The sequence below is a fragment of the Phytophthora cinnamomi genome (genome assembly GCF_018691715.1).
Source record: "Phytophthora cinnamomi strain GKB4 chromosome Unknown Contig126, whole genome shotgun sequence".
NCBI lineage: Eukaryota > Oomycota > Peronosporomycetes > Peronosporales > Peronosporaceae > Phytophthora > Phytophthora cinnamomi.
Genome location: NW_027151059.1, coordinates 622,989 through 646,409, shown reverse-complemented (window position 1 = coordinate 646,409; position 23,421 = coordinate 622,989). Strand labels below are relative to the sequence as shown.

The window sequence follows — 23,421 nt, the reverse complement described above, 5'->3', positions numbered from 1 at the left end:
CTCGACGACCACGACGGTTGTAACGGGGTTACACGTACAAGTGGCTGCAAGCCACTTGTGAATTTAACAGATAGGTTATCTGTTAAACGTTTTGGATACTTCCTCACATTGGTGTAAGACACACCGATGGATACATTGAAGTGGACCACCACAGTGAGTGGTCCACACATACCCAAAAGATCCTATTGGTAGAAAGCAGCATCTTTCTACCAATCAGAGACATGCATATTAGCGGGGCTCTGACAGCCAGCCGCTGCCAACCCTTTCATAGATGATAAACAGTTTTTAGCAGATTTTAGAGGAAGATCAATTTACAAACAATACAGTTCTCATTTTACCTAATCTAAGTCACTTGGAATCCTTTATTACTTAACTTATATTTGTGTATTCAAATATAATTAACCTAAGTAATTACTAAGTACTTACGCTTCCTCATACACGTTGCGCAACGTGTAAGCTAAAGTAGTGAGTCAAGTTAGACCCACTACACCTGGTAGCACTTTGTAGTCCGTCCAACGACCGACTGCTTGACGTTCGTACGCGGCGTACGAACGCGGAGCCGAGAACCACATGAGCACGGAGGTGCCCATGGAGAGCTCCAACACGCCTGCAACGCATGTTGCACGCGCTGACTGCCCCCACCTGTCTGACCCAGAGTGGGAGGCCCTCCAACGACTGTCAACAATCATTGGAGAAGCGGCGATAGCTACAATGCTGCGTACGCTATCGCCGACGGAGCAACATGGTGTTGCTCTGGGGTTCATCATGAAGGAGCAGCGTGACGCTGCTTCCTCAGTGACGGCGTCGTCAGGGACGACACCGCGTGCTCAACCATTAAAGTTGAGCGTAAGCAATTACGTGGGAAGAGAGGGCGAGCCTCTCCTCCGATGGCTTGTCGAACTCGACACAGCCATAGCGGCTCGACGCATCGTCGACCCGCTGTCGAAGGTCGCGTTCGCCATGTCCTGCCTTGGCGGACGCGCAAGGAGTTGGGCGTATGGACGCCGACTCTCCGATCCTACGTGCTTCAGCACGTACGAAGTATTCAAAGAGGAGCTCAAACAAGCGTTTGAGCCCCCGCAAACGAATTCCGGTCGAGGGCGGAGTTCCTCGACCTTCAGCAGGGTAAGCATGATGTCCATGCTTACGCGCAGCGCGCACGATATTTGGTATCAAATATCGTGACTAACTCCCGATTGACGAGGCGACCAAGGTCGTCACGTTCATGAAAGGGCTTAGAGATGGGCCTGTGAAGACCTATCTCTTCCGAGAGTACCCGAGTACTCTCGAAGCTGCAATAACTCTTGCCATGCAAGAAGAGTTTAGCCTGCGGCAGGCTAAACTCCATGTAAACGTACCGAGGCCGCAACCGCGCCCGGTAGCGAGACGGGAGGTCCAGAACCAATGGACCTCTCGAATGCAACAACTGCTGGTTACCAGCAGCAGGGAGGTAACGTGCGATGCTTCCGCTGCGGAAGGATCGGTCACTTGCACGGGAGTGCACAGCTCCCATGCCCCCTGGAGGTGGCCGTCGTGGCGATGCTAGGCATCGCCGCGGACCAACAAAAACGCGAACATCCAGTAGGCGCGGGGCGCCCTACTGGTAATGCAGTCGCGCGTGCCGACAACGGGCACGCGACACTGAGGACTGCAGCCCCAGTGAGACCAGCTCTCACTGCAAGAAACAAGATGACAGGCCGAACCTAGTCATCTTGAGGTTTACTCGAAGAGAGCGAGTGACTCTCTTCGAGCTTTGGTAGATTCAGGCGCGTCGAACAACTTTGTTCGACTACGAAGCCTGCCGAGACTTGACTTCGAGGAGGTAGATACACCTCGAAGTCTTCTGGAGGTACGACTGGCAACAGGTGCCATCGTGAAGACCGAGAAGCGCGTCGTGAACGTGCGCTTCTCGTACAAACAACGAGTGTTTGTCGAACACTTTATCGTCCTGGACCTGGACGATAAGTTCGACGTAGTAATGGGCATGCCGTGGCTTGCACGGCATGATCCGGTGATAGACTGGAAGAAGCGCACGCTCGTGCGCTTCGGACGCGACAGCGGAACAGAGAGCGATGGCCCTGTTACCGCAGCGCGCGCACCAGCAGGTGCGCGCGGCTCACCAGTCGAGACAGCGCTTTATGCAGCTGTCCCGGAGTGCCAAGAAGTGCGCGAGGGCGCGCACAAGTGAGACCACGTCGGCAATGCTGCCGACGGCGGAAAAAAGATGTGTTGGTTCCGGGAACCAACACCCACGTTCAAGCGTGTAAGGGACAGTCCCTGACCCGAAGCGGTCAGGTCGACAACGACGCGTCGGCTCCGGGAGCCGACGCACCCTCGGTCATGAGGGGCTCCGCCAATGATTGGCGTCGAGGTGACGAAGGCGTGTCAACTCCGGGAGTTGACGCTGCAAACAGTGCGGACGGTTGCAAACGTACCGCACTGACGCAATTACATGCTGTCGTGCAGCCGGGCTGCACGACGAAGCGCTCATGCGATCAAGCCGGGCTTGATATCGCGCGCCCGCAGACAGGGTCTGCCGGCGAAGGACACATTACCGTGCAGCCGGGCTGCACGAAGGAAAATGCGGTCAAGCCGGGCTTGATACCGCGCGCCCGCGGACAGGGTCCGCCGGCGAACGACTGTCCACGGCCGGGCCTGGACAAGAAGAACAACTGTGCGGAGCCGGGCTCCGCACAACAAGAAAAGACGGCGCAAGCGGAAAACGCTGCGCAAATCTCGGTCCGGGACCGAGACGCAACAAGAGCAGTCTGCTGGGCAGACTGCGGCGGTGACGCCGAATGTCAAGACGCTAAGCGTCTTGACGCGCACCGATACTGGATTCCAGTATCGTGACATGGAACTCGCTAGTCCTCCGACGACGGCGTCGGAGTTGACTTCGCTTCCAGCCATGAGCTGGAAGCGCTTCACGCGCGACTTGCACGATGGACGCATCGAGCAAGTCTGCGTTCTTTCGGACAGCGAAAGAACGGCGAGCGAGAGCGAAGAGCTGAGGCAGCTCTTCATGGGAAGTACCACTGAGAGTGAAGACACTCTCAGTGCGAAGACGAAGCGAGAGCGCTTCGAGGAACAAGGTTGGGACTCGCTGAAGTCGAGTCCCTATTACGAATTGCTGAGGGAGTACAAAGACGTACTCCCGGAAGACATTCCTGCGGAGCTTCCGCAGGATAAGGGCACTCAGCACGAGATTGATCTCGTGCCGGGCACAAAGTACTGTGTCACGCGGCAGTGGCCACTGCCGCGAGAGCAAGTGAAAGCGATCGACGACTTCTTTGAAAGTCGTCGTAAAGCAGGACAAGTGCGGGAATCAAAATCCCCGCACAGTGCTCCGACGTTCTGTGTCAAGAAGCCACAGGGCGGACGGCGCATCGTTCATGCTTACAACAAGCTGAACGATGCGACGGTACCGGCGCAGACGCCGATACCGCGAAAAGATGTTATCATCGATTCGATGGCCGGGAGCACCGTTTACAGTGCTCTCGACTTGCGAGATGGATTTTATCAAATCCTAATGCGTGAGAGCGATATCCCTCTCACGGCAGTGAGCACGCCAAGCGGCATGCTCTGGGAATGGCTAGTAATGCCACAGGGGCTTAAGAATGCCCCTGCGACTTTCAACAGGTGCGTGACGCACTTGTTGCGCTCGGTGCGCGACTTCGCACCGAGCTACTTCGATGATGTATTCATCCACAGCCGGGCTGTGGACGGGAAGACCGACGTAGAGATGCACAGGGTGCATCTCCGGCATACTTGAGCTTATGCGAAAGCATAAGCTCTACGCGAACCTGAAGAAGTGTATCTTCGGGGCGAGCGAGATACCCGTCCTCGGGTGTCTCGTAGGGAAGAATGGTGTCCGCCCTGACCCAGAAAAGGTCAGAGTGATTAACGAATGGCCAACGCCATCAAGTGTCAAGGAACTGAGGCAGTTCCTTGGCTTGGCCACGTACTTGTGCAAGTACGTGGAGGACTATGCGGGCAAGATCCGCCCGCTGTCACAGCTTCTTAAGAAAGAAGCTGTGTGGAATTGGACACCCGATTGCCAAAAGGCATTCGATGCAGTCAAGCGGGGCTTGACTGAGGCGCCGATCTTGGCAGTGGCTGACCAAGATCGCCCATTTCACGTAGTGTGTGACGCATCCGATTTCGCGATCGGATGCGCGTTAATGCAGCACGATCACGAGGGCCGTGATCGTGTCGTCTACTACCAATCGCGTCAGCTGAAGCCAGCTGAGCGCAACTATCCGGTGCATGACAAGGAACTCCTTGCCATGAAGTATGCACTCGCAAAGTTCCGAGTGTATTTGCTTGGGAGTAGACCATTTGTGGTCTACACCGACCATGCTTCACTGCGTACCGCAGTGAAGTCGCCACATTTCACAAAGAATGGCGAGATGGCTCTCATTCTTTGCGGGTATAACTTCCGGGTCGAATACAAACCCGGAAGACTGAACGTGGTGGCCGACGCGTTATCACGTCGGCCGGACTATGCAGAAGCTGTTGACGTCAATGCCATTGACGCCATGCGATCGAGCAAACCCACATCATCTCTGTTGGATGATGTGAAGGCCGCGTACGCGCACGACGCGGACGCGAAGCTCTTGCTGGCCTATGGCACAGCGCCTTCTGACAAGTCCCGTCAGAAGCTGCCCAAGCACCTTCGAGCGCGCGCACACCGCTTTCGTGTGCACGACGGACTGCTACTCTACAACGCAGTCGACGACAACGCGGATCGCGTTGTCGTGCCGAATGACCATGACCTGCGACTCAGGATCATGTACGAGTATCATGATGCCCCGACTGCGGGACATCTCGGACGTGAGAAGACTTACGTCCTTCTCACGCGCGACTTCTACTGGCACCACCAATATAAGTGGGTGCGCAAGTACATCCGTGCTTGCGAGGTATGCCAACGCGTGAAGCCTGCGCCGTTTGCGCAGGCTCCATTACAATCACTACCGACTCCGTCGGAGTGTTGGAAGTCCATGTCTTTGGACTTCATCTTTGGTCTTCCCCCGGATAGCGGAGGGAACACCGGTGTTGTGGTCTTTGTCGACCGCTTCAGCAAGATGTACCATCTTGCTGCGGTGCCGGCAGAGGTGACCGCGAAGCAGACGGCCCGTCTGTTCGTCGACATGGTGTTCAAACACCATGGCATGCCGTCCGACATCGTGTCGGACAGAGACCCGCGCTTCACAGCGCATCTGTGGCAAGAAGTGTTTACACTTCTTGGAAGCCAGCTTTCCATGTCGACTGCGGATCATCCGCAGACGGACGGTCAAACCGAGCGCGTGAATCGCGTGCTCGTCGACATGTTGAAGAGCTACGCTCACTCGTTCCAATACTGGAGCGAGTGCCTATCGATGGCAGAGTTTGCCATCAATAACTCAGTGCATGCCTCAACAGGGCATACACCGTTCTACGTGAATGCCATGCGGCATCCACGTCTACCGAGTTTACTCGGAGTGATGGCTCCCACTTTAAGTGGGGGAGGATCTACGACTGCAATACAGCAGCCGCAGAAAACCGCTGACACTTGCACAGTGTCAGCTGCAACAATGGACAAACCACATGAGTCTGCGCAGGGCGCAGACTCCCCCAACAACAAGGACAAAGGCCACGGGTCTGCGCAGGGCGCAGACACCGCAAAGAACCACGCAGAGGCCGGGCCTCTAGCGGAGAGCGAGCTGAATGACTTCAGCTCGGATGCAATCAGTTTCATCACCAAAAGACAAGCCGTGATTCGGTTTGTCCAAGACATATAGCAGCTTCTGTTGATCAACAGAAGCTGAACGCAGACAATGCGGGCAGAGGCAACATAAATGAATTTAAAGTTGGTTCATTAGTTTTGTTAGCTACACAAAACCTGCCTAGACATGCAGTTTCGGATTTCGGAGCAAGCAAGCTTGCTCCGCGCTTCATCGGGCCGTTCACTGTGTTGGCACGGCACGGCAACGCATACACGCTAGACATACCGTCTAGCATGCGCCTCCATCCGACCTTTTACGTCGGACGGCTGAAGCCATACCGGCAGCACGAGCCATCTAGCTCGGCTGACCCGAAGCCTCGGCAGGAGCCGAGGCAGAAGCGGAGGACTTGGCCTCGGCGACGAGCAACCTCTCCTCCAGCGCGCGGACGCGCTGGAGCAACCCTTCATCTGGGTCCCCAGCTCGACCTGGATATTCGAGGCGGTCTGCGAGACCGCCGCGACTTGAGCCTTCTGGTTCGCCAGCTCCTGTTTTAGGGCGGCGAACTCAGCGCCCTGCAGACGCTCCACGACGGTCACCCGGTCGTGGAGAGGCGCATACTGATCAGCCCGGGGCTGATCATACCCGGGCGTGTTCCCACCCCGCCACCGCCGATCCGTGACGCCCACGGCTCAACCCGCTGGATTGTTGAGCGGATTGTTGACCATAGTATCCCGAAAACGAACCCTCAAGGGGCTCGTTTTCGTATTCGTTGGAGAGGATTTCCTCCCCATCGAGATACATGGGAGCCGCGGAACGTCTTGCTGGAGGACGTTCCGGAAATGGTGAGGGCGTACGAGGAGCAGTACGCACTGGCACAGCGGAGTAGAGCGAGCGCTGCGATCATCGCCAGCGCCCGAACCCTCACGTGCTAAGAACTTAGCACGGAGCTCTTGAGACTTTCGGGAACACGGAACGACGTGTACCCGTTCAGGTCGCGGTCGCTCAAGCGGACCGCACCTGAAGCACTTCGTGCACTGAAAGCCCTCGGGCACAGCGCACGGCACATTTGCCTCCTCAGCAGCAACATGAAGTTGCTCCAGCTTTCCACGCTTCGAGTACGTCTCGAAGCGATCACGCGCTTGCTTAATCCGATCACGGTAAGCACTCGGCCTCTTGTTGAAGTTCTCAACAAAGGCGTTCCAGCTTGACAAAGTGCCTGCCATTCGGGCACTTTGCTGCGAGAAGAGGTCTTCTTGCTTTGAAACCATCGGAGCTCATGAAAGAGTCCGATGTAGTAATCGCGCCTTTGATGCGTTTCCGCATCAAAGTGCAGCTCGGCAGCCACAGCGTCATCTTTGATGGCGCTGCATACGTACAGCGGCACCTCATTCGGAGGTACCGAGTTCCCAAACCGGTCCGCGATCTCGGACGCGGACGGCATCCATGGATCGCGCGCTGCAGGCGCAGCGCGCGGAGAGCCTTGAGCTTTAACATCACGCGCTGCAGCAGCAGCGCGCGGAGTACTGAGAGCCCCAGCTGAAGCGAGTGGGGTATCACTCTCAGTACGCGAACGCTTCGAACTCGAAGCGTCCGATTCGTCCCCTTCACGCGGGCGAACATTCTTGGCGTGAGGGTCGAGCGATTCACTCGACACTGAGTCCTTACGCTTTGAGGGCGAGTCCTCCTCGCCCTCCATGTCTTCATCGTCGTCGTCGAAGTCGACGACGTCACCGTACTTCGCCTTCTGGCGCTCGAAGTAGTCGTCGATGGAGAGATGACTCCCCACCGACTTCGAGATCTTCTTCTGAGGCGCGCTCATCGTTGAATGAACGCGGATTTCTTCTCCAAACGCGGAGAATTGACGAATGGTCAATTCCAAAGATTGACGTGCGGAGACCACGCGCGTCTAACCTTAAGGGGGGGATGGTGTAACGGGGTTACACGTACAAGTGGCTGCAAGCCACTTGTGAATTTAACAGATAGGTTATCTGTTAAACGTTTTGGATACTTCCTCACATTGGTGTAAGACACACCAATGGATACATTGAAGTGGGCCACCACAATGAGTGGTCCACACATACCCAAAGATCCTATTGGTAGAAAGCAGCATCTTTCTACCAATCAGAGACATGCATATTAGCGGGGCTCTGACAGCCAGCCGCTGCCAACCCTTTCATAGATGATAAACAGTTTTTAGCAGATTTTAGAGGAAGATCAATTTACAAACAATACAGTTCTCATTTTACCTCAAACTAGCTACTTGGAGTCTTGTCTAAAGTTAACTTATATTTGTGTATTCAAATATAATTAACCTAAGTAATTACTAAGTACTTACGCTTCCTCATACACGTTGCGCAACGTGTAAGCTAAAGTAGTGAGTCAAGTTAGACCCACTACAACGGTGAAGATGATGAAAACATATGGATATGCGGAAACCAGACTTGCCGGCAACCTTTTCACCGACGCTGCGTGATCGGCTGCATTCCACACGATCCAAGGTGTGGAAATTGTCGCGAACCCATCGATGTCGATGTTGAAGAGGGTGAGGCTGTGGTTGTTGGGCACATCCCTGCCCCACCGACGTGCCTAGTCTGCAAAGAGGTTATCCAAGGGATTATTTTGGAAGGGCCGCAATGTGACCACAAGCTTGATTACGACTGTTTGAAGGCATACAACACGCAATACTTAGGCCGACGCATGGACAAGGACTTCCTCTGCCCTGCCTGCCAATATCCGTTCCCGGTCGACCTATTCGGCAGTGACGACGAAGACATTGCCGACAACGACCACAACGATGACACTGCGTTCGAGTACGAAGGATATGAAGATCAAGATGATGAAAATCCAAGCGGGACAGCTAGTGACTCCAACAGCGCTGATGAATATCATCCAAGCGACTTCAACAGCGAGTCTGACGACTTAGACGAGGACTACCATTTCGGCGATGACTGATGCGTCCAGGTAGATCGTGCATAGCACTTACATTAATATACGCTTTTATTCGTTTTTCTATTAATAATTGTATACAGTACAGTTGAGGACGACAATACAATTGAGGACGAGGGTACAGTTGATTACGACAGTGCAAAGGAGGACGATGGTACAAACGATGCTGATAGTACAATTGAGGACGATGGTACAAATGATGATGACGATACAATCAAGGACGAGGGTACAATTGAGGACGACAGTACAATGGTACAATTGAGGACGAGGGTACAATTGAGGACGACAGTACGATGGTACAATTGAGGACGAGGGTACAATTGAGGACGACTAGCCCTTCGTTCGTCTCCGTTTCCGGATAGCAGTTAGTATCCTGTTCACAGTCAGCTCTCCCTGCACGTCGCTTGCGAATTCCTTCTCGAACAACGCCTCATCGTTGTTGTACTCATCACGAATAAACTCGGCGATGATTTTCATTCGGGAGAGACGCGATCTGTGGAGTTTCCGTTCATGTGGAAGCATATCAACGCCCGCACGATACTGGTGACACGCAGGATTGGCTTTCCAGTATTGATTGACGTAGTCCCTCCACGATTTTGCGTCAGGAAGCTCAGACACCAGATGCGTGGCAACGACATCAGTCACCGTAGCAGGATCTTCCAGTACCGTTTCCTGCGTCGAGCCTTGTGTTTCTGCGATATTCTTCACCATCTGCCGGAGACCTTCCAGCAGCGACTTCAGCTCCCCAATACCAGATACGGATTCGTGCACGTCCGGTGGGCTCATAGTCGCTTGTAACTCTTCGGTGCCGTCGCTATTCATTTGAGCGTCTCCATAATCGAGGCTTCGTATGCTTTCCAGAGCTGCATCGCTGCACGAGACTGAATCGGGCGCTAGCGAGTCACCCAACACGTTTTCTTCTCGGTCCAAAACATCATCTAGTAGGTACCTGGTCACCGTCTCAGCTTTCTCACTTGGTGCCCAACCTGCCCACCATTTCACGAGTTTAAGCGACCACCGGCGCTTTTCTGGTGCAAACATAAATCGGTATTGAGCACCACCTCGTCGAAAGCAGTGAGATGTAAACCAAATCTCATCGCCGAGCAGGTTTCGGCTGATTCCAGCAGCCTCAGCGACGATGTTGAGCACCTTAGTGAAATTGCTGTCCGACATAGGCGAGCCCCACTTCACACCAACGTTCGCGAACGTAGTTCCATCTATCGCAGTAGCAGCCCCTCCTTTACGTTTCTTTGAGCCGTTGCGTGGTACTTTCGTAAGCGCAGGAAACGCGTAATCAGTGTCTCGCCAAATGTGATGGAGCTTCGAACTTGCATGCGTAAACCACCTCTCTAGATACGTCAAAGACTCAGCAGCTTGCTCTTCTTTCGGAAGGTGGTGAAGTGAGTACGTCCGGCTTGCCAGTGGATCATGGTCTGTCTTTCTATCTCGGATAGTAAAACAACCGAAGCGTATTGTTGCATTGCCCTTGCGCGATTTGCGTTGAAGCCCCAGGTGGATGTCTCCTTTCTTCATCTGAAGAACTTCGTTGATGCGACACATGCCGTAGAAGCTGAGTGAGCAAACAGCTGAAAACCACAATCGCATGGTCTCGTTGATCACCGAGTTTGATTCCAGAAAGGTAATCATTCTCGTCAGCATCGTCAGCGACATGGGCGATGCACGCTTCGGGGTTCTTTCGCGCTTCTTGGATTTGCTGAGACCTGCCAGAATCTGGGTGATGGCTGCAGACCTGGCCGGATTACCCCGCGGCACCAGGGTTCCGTCCGAGCTAGTATCGACAACCCAGCGATCGTGTGGGTGACCCCCCGTGAGCATCTCCGGCTTCGTGTAGTGCCAACTGAGAGCAGCGCGCAGTTTCTCGGCAGGCCATTGACTTGTGTTGGTAGTAGCAAGCTGGTTGATGTAGGCTGCCACGACACCTGGCAGCTCTACAAAGCGGTGCTTGAGCGGGTCCGGGTAGCCTTCATTCTGACAGAACGCCGCGAAGCGTCGAAGACTGCTGTTGTAGTCTGTCCGGGTGCGAGTTTCAAGCCGATGGTCTGCATATTTTGCTGCTGCTATGGCTGCGCTGTAGAGTCGACTGGTTATCGGGAGATCCATGAGTCGGTTGACTTGCGAGGCTCCAGAGAGAAAAAACGAAGTGAAGGTTTGTTTGTTATGCCCCCTACTAATGTCTTCCTCACTTGTACTCGGCTGTCTTCCTCACTTGTACTAGGCTGTCGTCCTCATTTGTACTCGGCTGTCGTCCTCACTTGTACTCGGCTGTCGTCCTCATTTGTACTCGGCTGTCGTCCTCATTTGTACCCAGCAATTGGTCACCGTTTGACGCGCCAGTTTAGTGCAAGATCGATAAATACAATAGTGGACCACTGTACTACAATGTTGTGCCTATATTTTTGAGCATTTGTTTTCGACCAATCATATAGCGTCGCACAACCGATTTTGGTCCTCGCACCAGTGGGAGAAGTGCAAGTCCGTCATCTTCGATTAGCATCGCGCTCGAACTTCGAGCGCTATGCTAGTGGCGGTCGTGGCCATTACTCAGTGCTGCCAGATTCGAGGCCGAGCTGAAAAATACATGTACTTCAATACATGTGACGGTCTCGTGATGGAGGACACCAACGAGTTAACATCGACGAGGACTGTTGTGAGACTATTGGGGCTGACTCGGAAGCGCCTCACTGCAAGAGGGTACCGAGGAGGTTCAAGCAGTCAACAGGGCTGTGGCCACCCTGCCATACTCAGCAGCGCCACAGTCAGAGAACACCTGCGTCGGGGATTAGCTCCATCATGTAGCCTGCATGGAACCGCCTTCAAGGCATCATACTCGTTGTGTGTTACTATACTTCACTGCAATTTCCTGCTGCTACTTCGAATAGGTAGACTACCAGTCCAGGACCAGCCTCGCTTCTGGGTCCAGTGGCCCCTGGGCACCCAAGACGGTGAAGTTCGCCGTGGGCGACGACGATACCCGCGGGCGGAACGGATCGGCCGGTTGTTCGTCGCCGAAGACGCTGTCGCTGCGGCCAGTGCTGACGCTCTCGGTGCCGGTAAGGCTCGACATGGTCTGGAACTCGGGCTCAGACTCAATGCCGCTGGCCTCGATGTGGTCGTCCACGCTCCAGTGCGCGCTACCGATCACGCTCTTAATGCAGAGCACGCAGAACAACCGGCGCAGCGGCTTCTTACCCTTGGCGTCGAGCGCGAAGATGACCTTCTGGCGCGAGCAGTCCTTGCATACACTCTGCGCAGATCAAGAGCAACCGTTAGTCTCTCGCCACGTAGCATCCATCCTCGAGGCACCGGTGTCGTCAGTACCTGGTGGCAGCCCGTGCACGCCGAGTAGCTGCCAAGAATTGGTTGCTTCGAACACACATGGCACGATTTGCTGTGTACGAACAAAAGGAACACCACAGAGTTACAGATCCCTGCACGCCTCGCCAGCACAAACATGTAGCGGTTCACGAACCTTGACGGCGTCCAGCCGTGGCTGTCGGCTCGCTCCATCAGCACGCTGAACTTCTTGGCGTGGCCACTTGTGGGGCTGTGCACGACGTTCAACCAGGTCGTGGCGACTCCGTAGTAGATGACCTTGTCCGGGTACTTGCCGAACTTGTAGATGGACCCCCACATGAAGATCTCGGTCTTGTTGATGTCCCGCCGCGGTCGGTACAGGTAGCACGTGGCGGTGTGCTGTCGCTGCATCCCAGGAATGGCTTCCATCGGCCACTCGGGTCGACGCGTCGACTGCAGAGTATGATAGCCCCATTGTTCGCCGTCGGCGTCCACCGTGATACCCATTCGCTCGTAGGTCAGGATGTCTCGATCCCGCATCAACCCCCACACGGATTTGGCCGCGCACCACTTGATGCCAGCGAACCGGTAGGGATCCTTGGCGCTTCTCCGTTCGCTGACGTTCATGACGGCGCCGCCTGCCAGCGGAAACCCTAGGAGCACCTTTGCAGTGCGCAAGTCTTCCGTGGTGTCGCAGTAGAGGCCATTCATGACGTCCTCGAGCGAGCCGTCGATGAGCCCCGTTCCGAGCATGAGCAGCACGGCCGGGTCCGGCGTACCCTTGACGCTGTGGTAGACGCTCATTGCCTGGCGCCGGCGCACGTACTCCCACTGGGTGGGGTCGATGTGCTCCGGGTCGAATTTGGCGCACTCGGCCATGGTCTCCAGCAGGAAGATGCGCGCCGACTGATCATACTTGGCGCGTTCCTCGTCCGACAGCGAGATCTGCGGGTACTGGTCCTGCAGCATCGGTCCGAGGCTCCGCGCGCGAAAGCGAATGTGAGGCAGCGGCGACTTCGCTGGAATGCAGGCTGCGCAGAGTAGGATAAGTTACCGGCGTCATGCTGCCTGCACCTGCGCATAGATACGCTGCACTGCAAGGAGGACACCACCATAGCTGGACGTCAAGCGCGTTGTGTTTACGATGATGAGTCACAGGCGAACATCGAAGTCGTAAATCGTTATCTCTTCGCTCAAGTCGACGAGATCAAACACGCAGTTGGAGACTCCGCTCGCAATGAGAGCAGTAGTTGACGTTTGCGATGCTCTCACGTCAGAGCCGCAGTTGGGGGTCCCCGCTCAGCACGTGACAGCACGAAAACTTCTCATCTTGACGATGTGCACGAACGGCAAGGTCGATCCCTGTCATGTGTCTGTGCGGCGGGTTTCCTCGGTGCCAACGGCGGCATCTGACCTCGGGTGAAGAACGCGCCTTGCCGCCGCGTCCCAGATGCTGCCTCCGTTTGGGCGTCCTCACTCTCGAAAAGGAGCCATGTGGGGCACGAGGTGTCTCGACACGAAGCTGGTGTCAAACCCCCAGGAGCGAAAACTCTCCGATGATCGAACGTGCGTGAGCTGCTTCAACGTCGGGTGTCCTCCGGGGACCCCAATCAGCGGCTGGCCAGTCCTCCTCGTGGTGCCGTGCGGTCACGTCTTCTGCAAGCCGTGTCTCGCCAAGCGCTGTTCGATGGGGATCCAAGACCGCTCGATGGTGCCGGCGCACTGCTGCGGACTGGAATTCCCGATCGAGTACGTCATGGACGCGCTGGGGAGCTCGGACTTTCGGGTGTACAAGCGGTTCCTGGGTGAACGCAAGTGGCAGTCCACCACGCTCCGATCGGACGTCGAGTACGCCAATACGGTGAAGAGCATCGGGGGCATGCAGTGCCCCCGCTGTGGCATCGGCGTCACCAGGATCTCAGGGTGCGAGCACATGCGGTGCTTCTGCGGTAGCACTTTCAATTACGAAGGTCGGTGAACTGCTTCAAGTGGAGCTATTACCTCATGGTGTTGTGCGATGTCAGCGTCTACAAGTCGAACGTGAAGTCTAAGTAGGATGGATAATGCCAACCTCCTCCTTGAAACGACGCGTCTCTCCATTGCGGATCCTTCACCATTTCTCGCCTTCGTGTATTCTTGCGCAGGGAACGAGGTGAAACCATGGGCGGAGAGGCCTTCGTGGTGGTGCTGCTCAAGCCGGAGATCGCGACGGGCTACTTCAAGTTCGCTACAAATGACGGTGTCGGTCAATCGGACGGTAGGGAGGACCCTCCATCTGCATCACCGTCATCGTCCATCCCGGGAGTCTCCGCAGTCGAAGCCGCGTTCCTGCTGCCGAATGGCAACATCATTCCCAGCGTTATCGCGCGGATCAAGGACAAGGGCTTTGAAATCATTCAGCGGCGCACGATGCAATTAACTCGTGCGGAAGCAAGACACCTCTTCTCGTTCGAGCTACACCACCGGTATGGTGACGACGAGCAGGAGTTTGCAGCTTTCTTGACTTCCATCACGAGCGGACCGAGTCTCGCGCTGTTGCTCAAATTGCCGGCTGCATTGGCTTTGGGCGACGCCAATGCTGCGATCAAGAAATGGGTCGAGCTCGCAGGAGATTGGGACCCGGTTGTTGCTCGCAAAAAGGCGCTCGCAGCTTCAATTCCCCATGACCAGTGGCCACTTCGCGCTTTATGCGGACTGAACGCGGTTCAAAACGGCATTTCCAGTAGCCCACATGCGTGTTGTTCACGCCGAGAGCGATTCTTTCTGTTCCCTCCCCCAACTCCGCAGTTAGAGCGAGCAACGATTGTACTGCTGCCCACGTTCCACTCAAATTTCCCCGACGGCAAGGAGATTCTGATGTCAACGATTGCGAAGGAGGTTCGAGCAATAGTTGTGGACAATCTGCAGGGTTGCTCCCTTTCAAGCGATGAAGCTATTGATCTTTGTGGACTTGCGCGTGCTTTACAAGAGGGACCAGTTCGCCAAGCCGTGGATGGTGTGGCGCAGCTTGCAGGGGAGATTGTAGGCAATACTGGCGTCGAGGTGATTGTCATCGAAGGCTTAGACTTGAGTTACACGGTTCGTTCTGCGTTGGGCCCAGCCAACGTGGAGATGGCAAAACTCTACTTCCCGGACTCTGTTCGAGGCCAGGTCCCCACTAAGTTACCCACCGTCGATCTTCCGGCGGGACTGTATCCCAATGAGTTTGCAGACGATGATGCCTTGGGCTTCGAAAGCGGTTTATTCCTCTCGTTTGACCCAAAGTTGGGCATCGGAAACTCCACCAGCGGGGCTTTTAACATTCCTGTTGGTGGTTCACAAAGAGGGGCGACAATTGAGTTCACGTTGGGTCTGATCAAGCCCAATGCTGCCTGCAAACCTGACGTCGTGGCTGAGATTATGCGAATGATCAGTTTGTTTGGATTTACGGTGGAGCGTCAAAACCGGTTGCTGCTTTCTCGCGAGCAAGCAGGAGCGTTTTACGCTGAGCATCACGGAAAATCTTTTTTCGAGACGCTGTTGGACTTCATGACCAGCGGTGAAATCGTAGCTTTGCACCTGTCGCGTCCACACGCGATAAAATCCTGGCGAGGTCTGATGGGGCCTACCAACAGCATCAATGCTCGTGAAACATATCCCTGGACGTTGAGAGCACGTTTTGGGGTCGATGGAACGAGAAATGCAACCCATGGCAGTGACGCTACTACTAGCGCAGCTCGCGAGTTATGTTTCTTCTTCGGTAGTTCCGTATCGGCATCTTCAACCGCCAGCAAGCTACCGGGAACCGCACCCTTGCGCGCCCAAACTGTGGCCCAGAGACCGATGGTACTCTCTGAGATGGCTGAGAGCAGCGTCGAAAAGGTCTTGACCCAAGGATTAAAGGAGCTCGTGGAGAAGAAGCTGACGGAACCCTTGGAAGCCTGTCGATGGCTTGGCGAATGGCTTGTAACATATCGATCTCGCGGACTGGAAGAGGGACCAGAAATGCTCGACGCACCTCAGAAACCAACACGTGCTACCAAACCTCTCGCCAACGTTGCGTCCGACCCCAAGCAATCGAAAAGTGTCAAAACCCGCAAGGTTGTCGCGATCACCCTGGATGCTACGATCAACAGCGCTGTGCGCTCTGCAATTTATGTTACCCTGCGTGAACAGTTGATGGACGCTCGCTACGAGCTCGTTCACGTCGCAAGTGAGCTGAAGAAGAACACGGCACTGAACGAGGCAGTTCGTAGCCTCGTTAAGACTCTGACGGAGTGCGGTCGGCGTCGGTGCGTGCTGTTTGGCTGCGAGGAGTTCACTAGTTCGTCAGTGTTTCATCGTGAATTCATGGCCCAAGCTCCAGTCGACTGGCATATTAACTATTTCGTTCACTTGGAGATGCAACAGCTGAGTGGTGGCGGCTCGAGTATTGTGAAGCTTTCGCCTTCATTTGACATACCAATGTTGCACTTCGCTTTACCTTCGACATCATCAAACGACCCACGAGAAATCCGCAAGAACGGAGCTCTTCACGGGCTCTTCCGAACTGTATTCGACCCCACCGTTGTGCTGTTAGCAGACCCGAAGAAACTTGTGCCGGTCAGTGTATGGACCGAGGTGGCCAAGTGGTTTGGTTTCCATCTACTCACCTTCGATGAATTTATCACTATGATGAAGGTTTCCAACGATGACTCTAACGAGACTCGCCTGCTGCTTGAATTGGTACGCTCGGGATCCACGTTGCCACCGACACTAATTCTAACCATTCTTCGGCGAGTGCTTTTCGGATCTCAACCTGGGAGCAGCACATTGGCGCAAAAGTTCCTGCTACTGGGATTTCCGTGGCCCGAAATCCAGGCAGTAGAGCTGGAGCAGGCAGTTGGAGGTCCTCAAAGCGTTTTGCTTGTCGAAGAAAATGCTCGGCGTTTCAACGCCAAGACACCAGTACCAGAACTTCCAGCGTGGATGAACGCATTCCGGAAGAGGGGGCTTGTCCGACACGTGTGGATTGACTCAAACGTTGGCGTTGATCGTAACTCAGTGTGCTTTGCACTGCACGGGGCGCTGGCTCCAGTGATCGGCTGCTTTCTGGGCAAGTGCAACGGCGATGAACAGCTTCGCTCACTGCAAGCGGTTGCCAAGTCGCAAGGATTTATCTGGGTCGAGTGTACTCAGTCTGGCCCTTCAACCGTGCAAAAGCTGCGCGAGTTCTTGCTGCGCGCTCATGCTGGACGAGAGAAGTTCCTTTTGTACGGCTATCCACAGACTCCTGCTCAAGCTGCAGATCTGGTAACCGTTGCGGGGTCTCCTCAATTCGTGATCCACGACTCGTCTTCATCTTCTTCGCCTGTCGCATCAGAACTCCTTGCAGTCTTCGATGCACAACCAACAATAACGCAGCTGGACCTGGCCACCTCGAGCGCGTCAGGGTCGTCGAAACTGCGATCAACCTTCTTCCGGAAGCAAATTGTGGCGGTAACGGGTAATATTGGCACTCTTGACCTGCGACAGCTTCGCGATGTTGTCGCCCCGCTCGGATGCGATGTCATTAACTTCCAGCAAAATGAGGGCAGCTCTCGGAAAGACGAGTACGAGTTGATGCTCGAACTTGAACGTCGTGTTCAGGCTGTCCAGAGTCCGCGCTGTCTGGTCGTGGGAGCACCTGAGACAGCAAGCTTCTACCACGCACTCGAGGCCCATATTGGACGCGCCATGCTGAAGATCTTGATCTTGCAGCATGTTCAAGTGCGCGTGCGGTCCCCGGATGCAATGGACGATGGGGACTCAGATGATTATTCCGACGAAGAGCAGGGCCACGTTCAGGTCGATGAAAATGGCAGTGACGGTGAAGATACTCCAGTACCGACGAGAGGTGCAGTGAAATGGAGCAAAGTGATGAAAGCGCTGAGTCCGCAGCTCTCTCAATTGCTTCAGACGTTCGCTTCGTCGTCCACATCATCCATTTCGCTGGATGTATTGGGGTTCCTCGAAAACGCACCTTACGGCTCTTTCCGTGTCGTTCAGGACATTGTTTCTCGCCTGCGTCCGCGTTTGATTGGGGTAGTGGGGCACCCGTTCTCGTTCTACCAGACAGCAGCTCGCTGCTTCTGTCGCCGACACTTGGTTGGGTTTATCGACCTTCGCCAGGTTTCGGGCAGTTTGCAGGCGCTTGAAATACTGGAGACCCTGATTGCGACCTCGAGCCACAATGTCTATTGCATCGACGGCTTCCCTTGTTCGTCCCATCCAGATGACGCTGCCCCATCCAGGTCAAGTTCTTCGCCACCTCGTTACGTGGCTCAGCAACTTTGGGAAGTGGATCGTCGACTAGGGACTTTCACGACGCTCGTGCACTTCACCACGGCGCTGGAGGTGCTGGAAGAACAAACTCCCGAGCATATTACGCGTCGAATGCTCGACGTGGCTCAGGACGACCTGGAACTCGCCTCCGCTGACCTGTTGAGCTGGTTCACGACTGGAAAAAATCGTCGCCAGACGATCACCGAGGTCACGTGTGACCGAACACTTGAGGACGCGCAGGATGAGCTAGACTCGGCGCTGCAGCGAGCTCTACGTCCCACGCGACCGGCGATTAAGCAAAAAGGCGGATAAAACAACACACTCCCGTAGTATGCGCTACGTGGTCGTAGTCACCGTGAGCATGACGAGATGGTTGCTAGTGATACAGTGTATTGTGTTTTCCAGGGGCTCTTGCCCTACATTGCCATCTACACTACTACTGCGGACATTACGCCTCATATCATACCTCCTTCATACATCCTATCTACATGGTACGTTCACGTTTAGCACCGTTGCTGCTGCTGGAGCTGCTGCTGCTGCTTGCCGTGCTTGATGCAGAAGCCGCCGCTGCGAGCAGCGTGCGAACAGCCTTCGGTGGCGCAGCGCTTGCCGCCTCCGTGCGAGTAGCAGATACCGCCGGATTGGGCGCTCTTGGTGCAGTTGGCGACTGCGCAGCGGCGTCCTCCGCCGTGCGAGATGCAGAAGCCGCCGCGGTGCGCGCACTTCTGGCAGCCAGCCATCTTGCAGAAGTGGCGTCCGCCGTGCTCCATGCAGAGGCCTTTGCGTCGGGCGTCGTTGGGACAACCGTCGCGGCGGCACTTGGCCACTGGCTTGAAGCTGCTGGTGCTGCCGGTGGACGGCGTGGGGCTGCCGGCCACCACGCGGGGCTTCTTGGTCAGCGGGGCCGACAGGAACGTCGTGTGCTCGGTGAAGATCGGAGACCGCGTGGTGTAGGCCACCGGCGTCGTGGTGTACAGCGGGCTGCCGGGCTGCACCGAGCTGTCGTAGCTCAGGTGGGCCGAGACGGAGACCGTCTGGCGCTCCGGAGACCGTGACCGGGTGGGCACCACCGTCCTCAAGGCCGGCAGGTACTGTGGCTGCGGGAGCACGAGGCTCGGCAGCGGGTTGGTCTGCGCGAACGGGGCCTGCGACGGCGACTGGAACTGCGTCTGGTGGGTGGCCGGCCGGCCGTGGATGTGGTCGTGGCAGTAGCCCTGCATCTTGCCGAAGTTGGCGCAGCCCTGGAACTTGCAGTACTCGAGCTTGAGCGGGGCCAAGAGGCTGCTGCTGCCGACCACCGGGAAGCGGGTGGTCGGCGTGGTGTTGGCCGGGCTGATGCTGCCGAACGACGGCAGCAGCGGCGTGCTGGCGACCGTGGAGGTGCTGAACAGGTTGATCGTGGGGCTGCAGCTGCTCAGGAGCTGGCGCTTCACGTCGTCGGTCTCCAGCTCAAGGCTGGCCGGGTCGTTGGCGGCGAGTGGCTGTGTCGTGATCCACGGGTGGGTGTCCATCCTGTTGTTGGGTGCTGTTAACATGTAGTGTGTGTTTTGTGGTCTGTAGCGGAGTCTCCTGATCCCCGGACGCGCTACCTAGACTAAGCTTCGGCGTTCAAGTTCAAATTCGCGAATGGCAGTGGTGCGAGCTGGGGGCAGTCGAGTTAACGTTAACCCTCGCCACGCGGTGGGGCTCGATCTGTACCAAGCAAGGCGTGACTTTCCCCCGGATTCGTCACAGCGCCTTCGATCCGGGGATTTGGATCGGAGCAGATTTTTCTCTCGGATGCTTTTCTGTACTCGGCTGTTTTTTGCGGCGCGATTGTCGCTGACAAGAAGGGCTCCCGCTGACAAGCGGGGTATCGGAGCTGGAGCTGAGACTTGCAGCAGCAGGCTGAGCCGAGCTGGGTGAGCTCGGGCCAGCGGGCAGGTGTGTGCGTGCAGCGCGCCAAATTTGTGGGCGGTGCGCGGGCGTTGCCAACGCGGCTTAGTCAAGCGAAACCGCGGTCGACCAGCAGGCCGGCCGCTGATTTCTTTTGCGCACGCGGTGGGCCAAGCAGCCACCGATGGCCGAAACGGCGGCGCCACCAAGACGCGTCCGCCACATTGCCGGAAGCCTCTTCTGTGCCTTTAGCGCGCGCGGCGCCTTCTGCGTCTTCAGCTTGACTAGCGTTGCAGCGGTAACCGCCGGTGATTTATAAGATCGCGGCTCGACAGTGGGACCGCCTCCGCCACTCTTAACGGCCGGGCTGCAGGCTGCAGGTATGGGCTGCGTCGTAAGGGCTGCCACGCTCCCGTATCGCAGCGTGTGCAACGCGAAGGCGGCCAATTTTTGAGAGGATGCCAAGTTAGCTGGCGTGCTCTGCCGGTGCCAGCCCAGAAGCTTCCGCCGCGGCGGCCGCGAGAGCCGCTGCACTGCAACCACTGCTGCATGTGCAGACTGCTTACTGTTCGCTGCACTGCAGAGCGCTGCACTGCAGTGACGTCGATGCATTAGACCGCGCTTGCCTATCCAGCTATACGTGGCGGCACTGCCTCACGCCGCGGGGCTATCGACGCCCCAACACCGGATAGATCGCCGGCCCGCAGACAAAAACGCTGGCGGTGCCGCTTGCCGCCGCCGCGGCTGGTTGGGTGTGCGCTTCCTGCCTGCGCGATGGCTTTCCGTGAGCAACGAGCGCCCCGATCCCGACCGACTGCCGGAGCGGTGCACTTTCGCCCCGGCTTGGGGCAAGCTCGGCGAGACATGGAGCGCCGATCTAGCGTTCGTGGAGCCCCGCCTGCAGTGGGACCGGCCGGCCGGACGCGCGGGGCTGTCACCAGTTGCGGCGGTGAACCAGCTGCCGGGTTTCGCTGCTGCTGCTGCTGCTCTCAAGATGTCAGCGACATGCCACGGACGCAGGGGCACAGCACATGGCGCCTTGACACTCGTGGCTCTGTAGTCTGCCATCCGGCGAGCATTGGCGAGATCCGGACGGGCTCTGCTAAATGTCCCTTGCCACTTCGGCGCCGTCCACCGGCTGGCCTGTGCAGAGGTGACTAGCAAAAGCCCCACCGCGGTCGGTTGGTCGGACAGGATGGGGAGGGAGGTTCACGGTGACAGCAGACACAATTCCCCAACACAACACACCGGCCGGGCAAAAGCTGACTCGACAGGCTGTCAGCTGGTGAGCTCGTTGACCGCGCTCATGCATGATGCGACGCGACAGGCTCGCGCAGATATCCGGCGTCCGCAGCTGTTCGCTTGCACGCGGCAAGTGTGGCTCTCGCGGCTCGAGGCCGCGCCTTCGGGTTGAACGTCGAGCAGGTTGCCTGTCACTGGATCTTCACGCTGGTCTGGGTCTCGATCCCCTGACCGTCATAGACCGCAGCACCCCCGCGAAACGAAAGGCCTTGAAGCCATAAAAACTTGGTATGGATAGGCAGCGGCGAAGTCAGCTGCAACGCCCACAGCATCGCAAATCTCCGCTTCGCGGGGCCATCCTGACTATCCATGCTCTGCGTTGTACAGTGCGTTCCCGCCCGAGGCGAGCAGCGAGTTCCGGCGACGAACAGCGAGTAACCGGAGGCTGGGTGGAAAAAGCGGCGAAATGAGGCGCTGTCTGAATAAGCCGCAACTTATTCGAGCGCACAAGAAACTGGCGGCCGGCGTGCCTCTGGACAGGCAGAGGACCACCCCGCGCGGGTGGAGGGCAGCGCAGGCGCGGTGTCAACGCCCCGATACCAGTCGTGTCCATCCCCGGCGTCGTGACGATTGCTTGACGGACGCAGCCTTCGTTGGCGCAATGCCAACTTGGCATCTTTGTCGACGCATCGACTCGGCGTAGCGCAGCATTGTGCGCCGGACGCGCGTGCACAGGCTCGTGGCGGAAATGCGCTCTCGGGGACGAGCGCTAGACGCAGATCGGCTGCAGTGTCGTGGCTCGAGCAACTTCAAGATGGGGTCATACAAAGCGCCATACGTTCTATGCTGCGGATAAAGAGCAGTTCGGTCTGTCAACCAAGTGTCGTTCACCGAGACGACTAAGAATTATGCGACTCGGGAGTGTAGGCGGTATGAGAGGTGCTGATTTTACTGTTTCGCGAACTTGCACATGTTGCTGCTAGGCTGGATGCTAGCAGCCCTAATAGTCAATGTTTTGTGAGGGAATGGAAGAGGTTGGTTGAAAAGTAGGACAGCGTTGTTGTGTGTACCGATACATCGCTACATGTTGTAAACCTCTGTCGTAAAGTTGGAAATCCCTTAGCGGATGAATGTCCGCACATGTACCTGTCCGCATCCGAATTGTCAGGTAGGACAGAGTCCAACGCCGCCCGCTGGCTTTAGAGACTTGAATATCCTTCAGAAAAGAGACCCTGTCTTCTCGTTGAAGTGCCAATCTGCATCTGGATCGCCAGCGGTGGTGATTGCCAACCATACTGTTTGGTCATATCGTTTGCTGAATTACTACCATATGTAGGATGATAATACACTGGATGTCACCAAAAGGATAGTCACCAGTAGAACCACATTGTCAACGCAAACGATGGTTTATCTGTTCGAAGCACAAGGCTTCCTTCACCTATTTCGGGTGATACGGTGGTGCATTTTATCGCGGCGTTTCGCTTCAGATGGATATCCCGAAGTTTGCTGTTGCCTTGTTTATCACGCATCAGAGACACACTAAATACCGGCAACCTTGCATGAACGGTAGAATACGAGTTCACAAACAACATAACTCACTTTCAAGCGATTCAACAGGACAACCATTACATTCGAAAGTGATGTACTATATCTTGTCTTACTTTTGTTCATGCACTAGGCAATAGGCAACTCCACAACATATTCGCCTGCAATCATAGGAACGAGATCCACTTCAAGCCTGTTATTTGGGGCCGGCTACTTCGGAAACACCAAACGTATCAATGCTGGGATAGATTTTGCACCTCTCATACCGCCTACACTCCCGAGTCGCATAATTCTTAGTCGTCTCGGTGAACGACACTTGGTTGACAGACCGAACTGCTCTTTATCCGCAGCATAAAACGTATGGCGCTTTGTATGACCCCATCTTGAAGTTGCTCGAGCCACGACACTGCAGCCGATCTGCGTCTAGCGCTCGTCCCCGAGAGCGCATTTCCGCCACGAGCCTGTGCACACGCGTCCGGCGCACAATGCTGCGCTACGCCGAGTCGATGCG

The 23,421-nt window shown here is 56.0% G+C and overlaps 5 protein-coding genes across 6 annotated transcripts; 2 read left to right on the top strand and 3 right to left on the bottom strand.

Moving 5' to 3' along the window:
* Nucleotides 1–8,402: 8,402 nt before the first annotated feature.
* Nucleotides 8,403–8,657, top strand: IUM83_10929 (uncharacterized protein; the record flags this gene model as incomplete). The annotated part of the gene is made up of 1 exon (XM_067935460.1): nt 8,403–8,657. The coding sequence occupies one exon, from the start codon at nt 8,403–8,405 to the stop codon at nt 8,655–8,657; it is 255 nt and encodes an 84-aa protein (XP_067780591.1).
* A 324-nt stretch (nt 8,658–8,981) lies between these two features.
* IUM83_10928 (uncharacterized protein) lies at nt 8,982–10,772 on the bottom strand (the record flags this gene model as incomplete). Its single annotated transcript, XM_067935459.1, has 1 exon — nt 8,982–10,772. The coding sequence occupies one exon, from the start codon at nt 10,770–10,772 to the stop codon at nt 8,982–8,984; it is 1,791 nt and encodes a 596-aa protein (XP_067780613.1).
* A 784-nt stretch (nt 10,773–11,556) lies between these two features.
* Nucleotides 11,557–12,935, bottom strand: IUM83_10927 (uncharacterized protein; the record flags this gene model as incomplete). Its single annotated transcript, XM_067935458.1, has 3 exons — nt 11,557–11,916; nt 11,991–12,060; nt 12,142–12,935. The coding sequence occupies 3 exons, from the start codon at nt 12,933–12,935 to the stop codon at nt 11,557–11,559; spliced, it is 1,224 nt and encodes a 407-aa protein (XP_067780581.1).
* Nucleotides 12,936–13,653: 718 nt separating this feature from the next.
* Nucleotides 13,654–18,560, top strand: IUM83_10926 (Nucleoside Diphosphate Kinase; the record flags this gene model as incomplete). Of its 2 annotated transcripts, XM_067935457.1 has the most annotated exons (4): nt 13,654–13,904; nt 13,991–14,017; nt 14,111–17,430; nt 17,508–17,515. In XM_067935457.1, 4 exons carry the CDS (start codon nt 13,654–13,656, stop codon nt 17,513–17,515), a joined length of 3,606 nt encoding a protein of 1,201 aa, XP_067780579.1. The 2 variants fall into 2 exon arrangements, with proteins under 2 accessions (XP_067780579.1, XP_067780580.1); XM_067935456.1 differs by having other exon boundaries at nt 14,111–18,560.
* A 191-nt stretch (nt 18,561–18,751) lies between these two features.
* IUM83_10925 (WRKY transcription factor 19) lies at nt 18,752–19,759 on the bottom strand (the record flags this gene model as incomplete). Its single annotated transcript, XM_067935455.1, has 1 exon — nt 18,752–19,759. The coding sequence occupies one exon, from the start codon at nt 19,757–19,759 to the stop codon at nt 18,752–18,754; it is 1,008 nt and encodes a 335-aa protein (XP_067780578.1).
* Nucleotides 19,760–23,421: the final 3,662 nt, after the last annotated feature.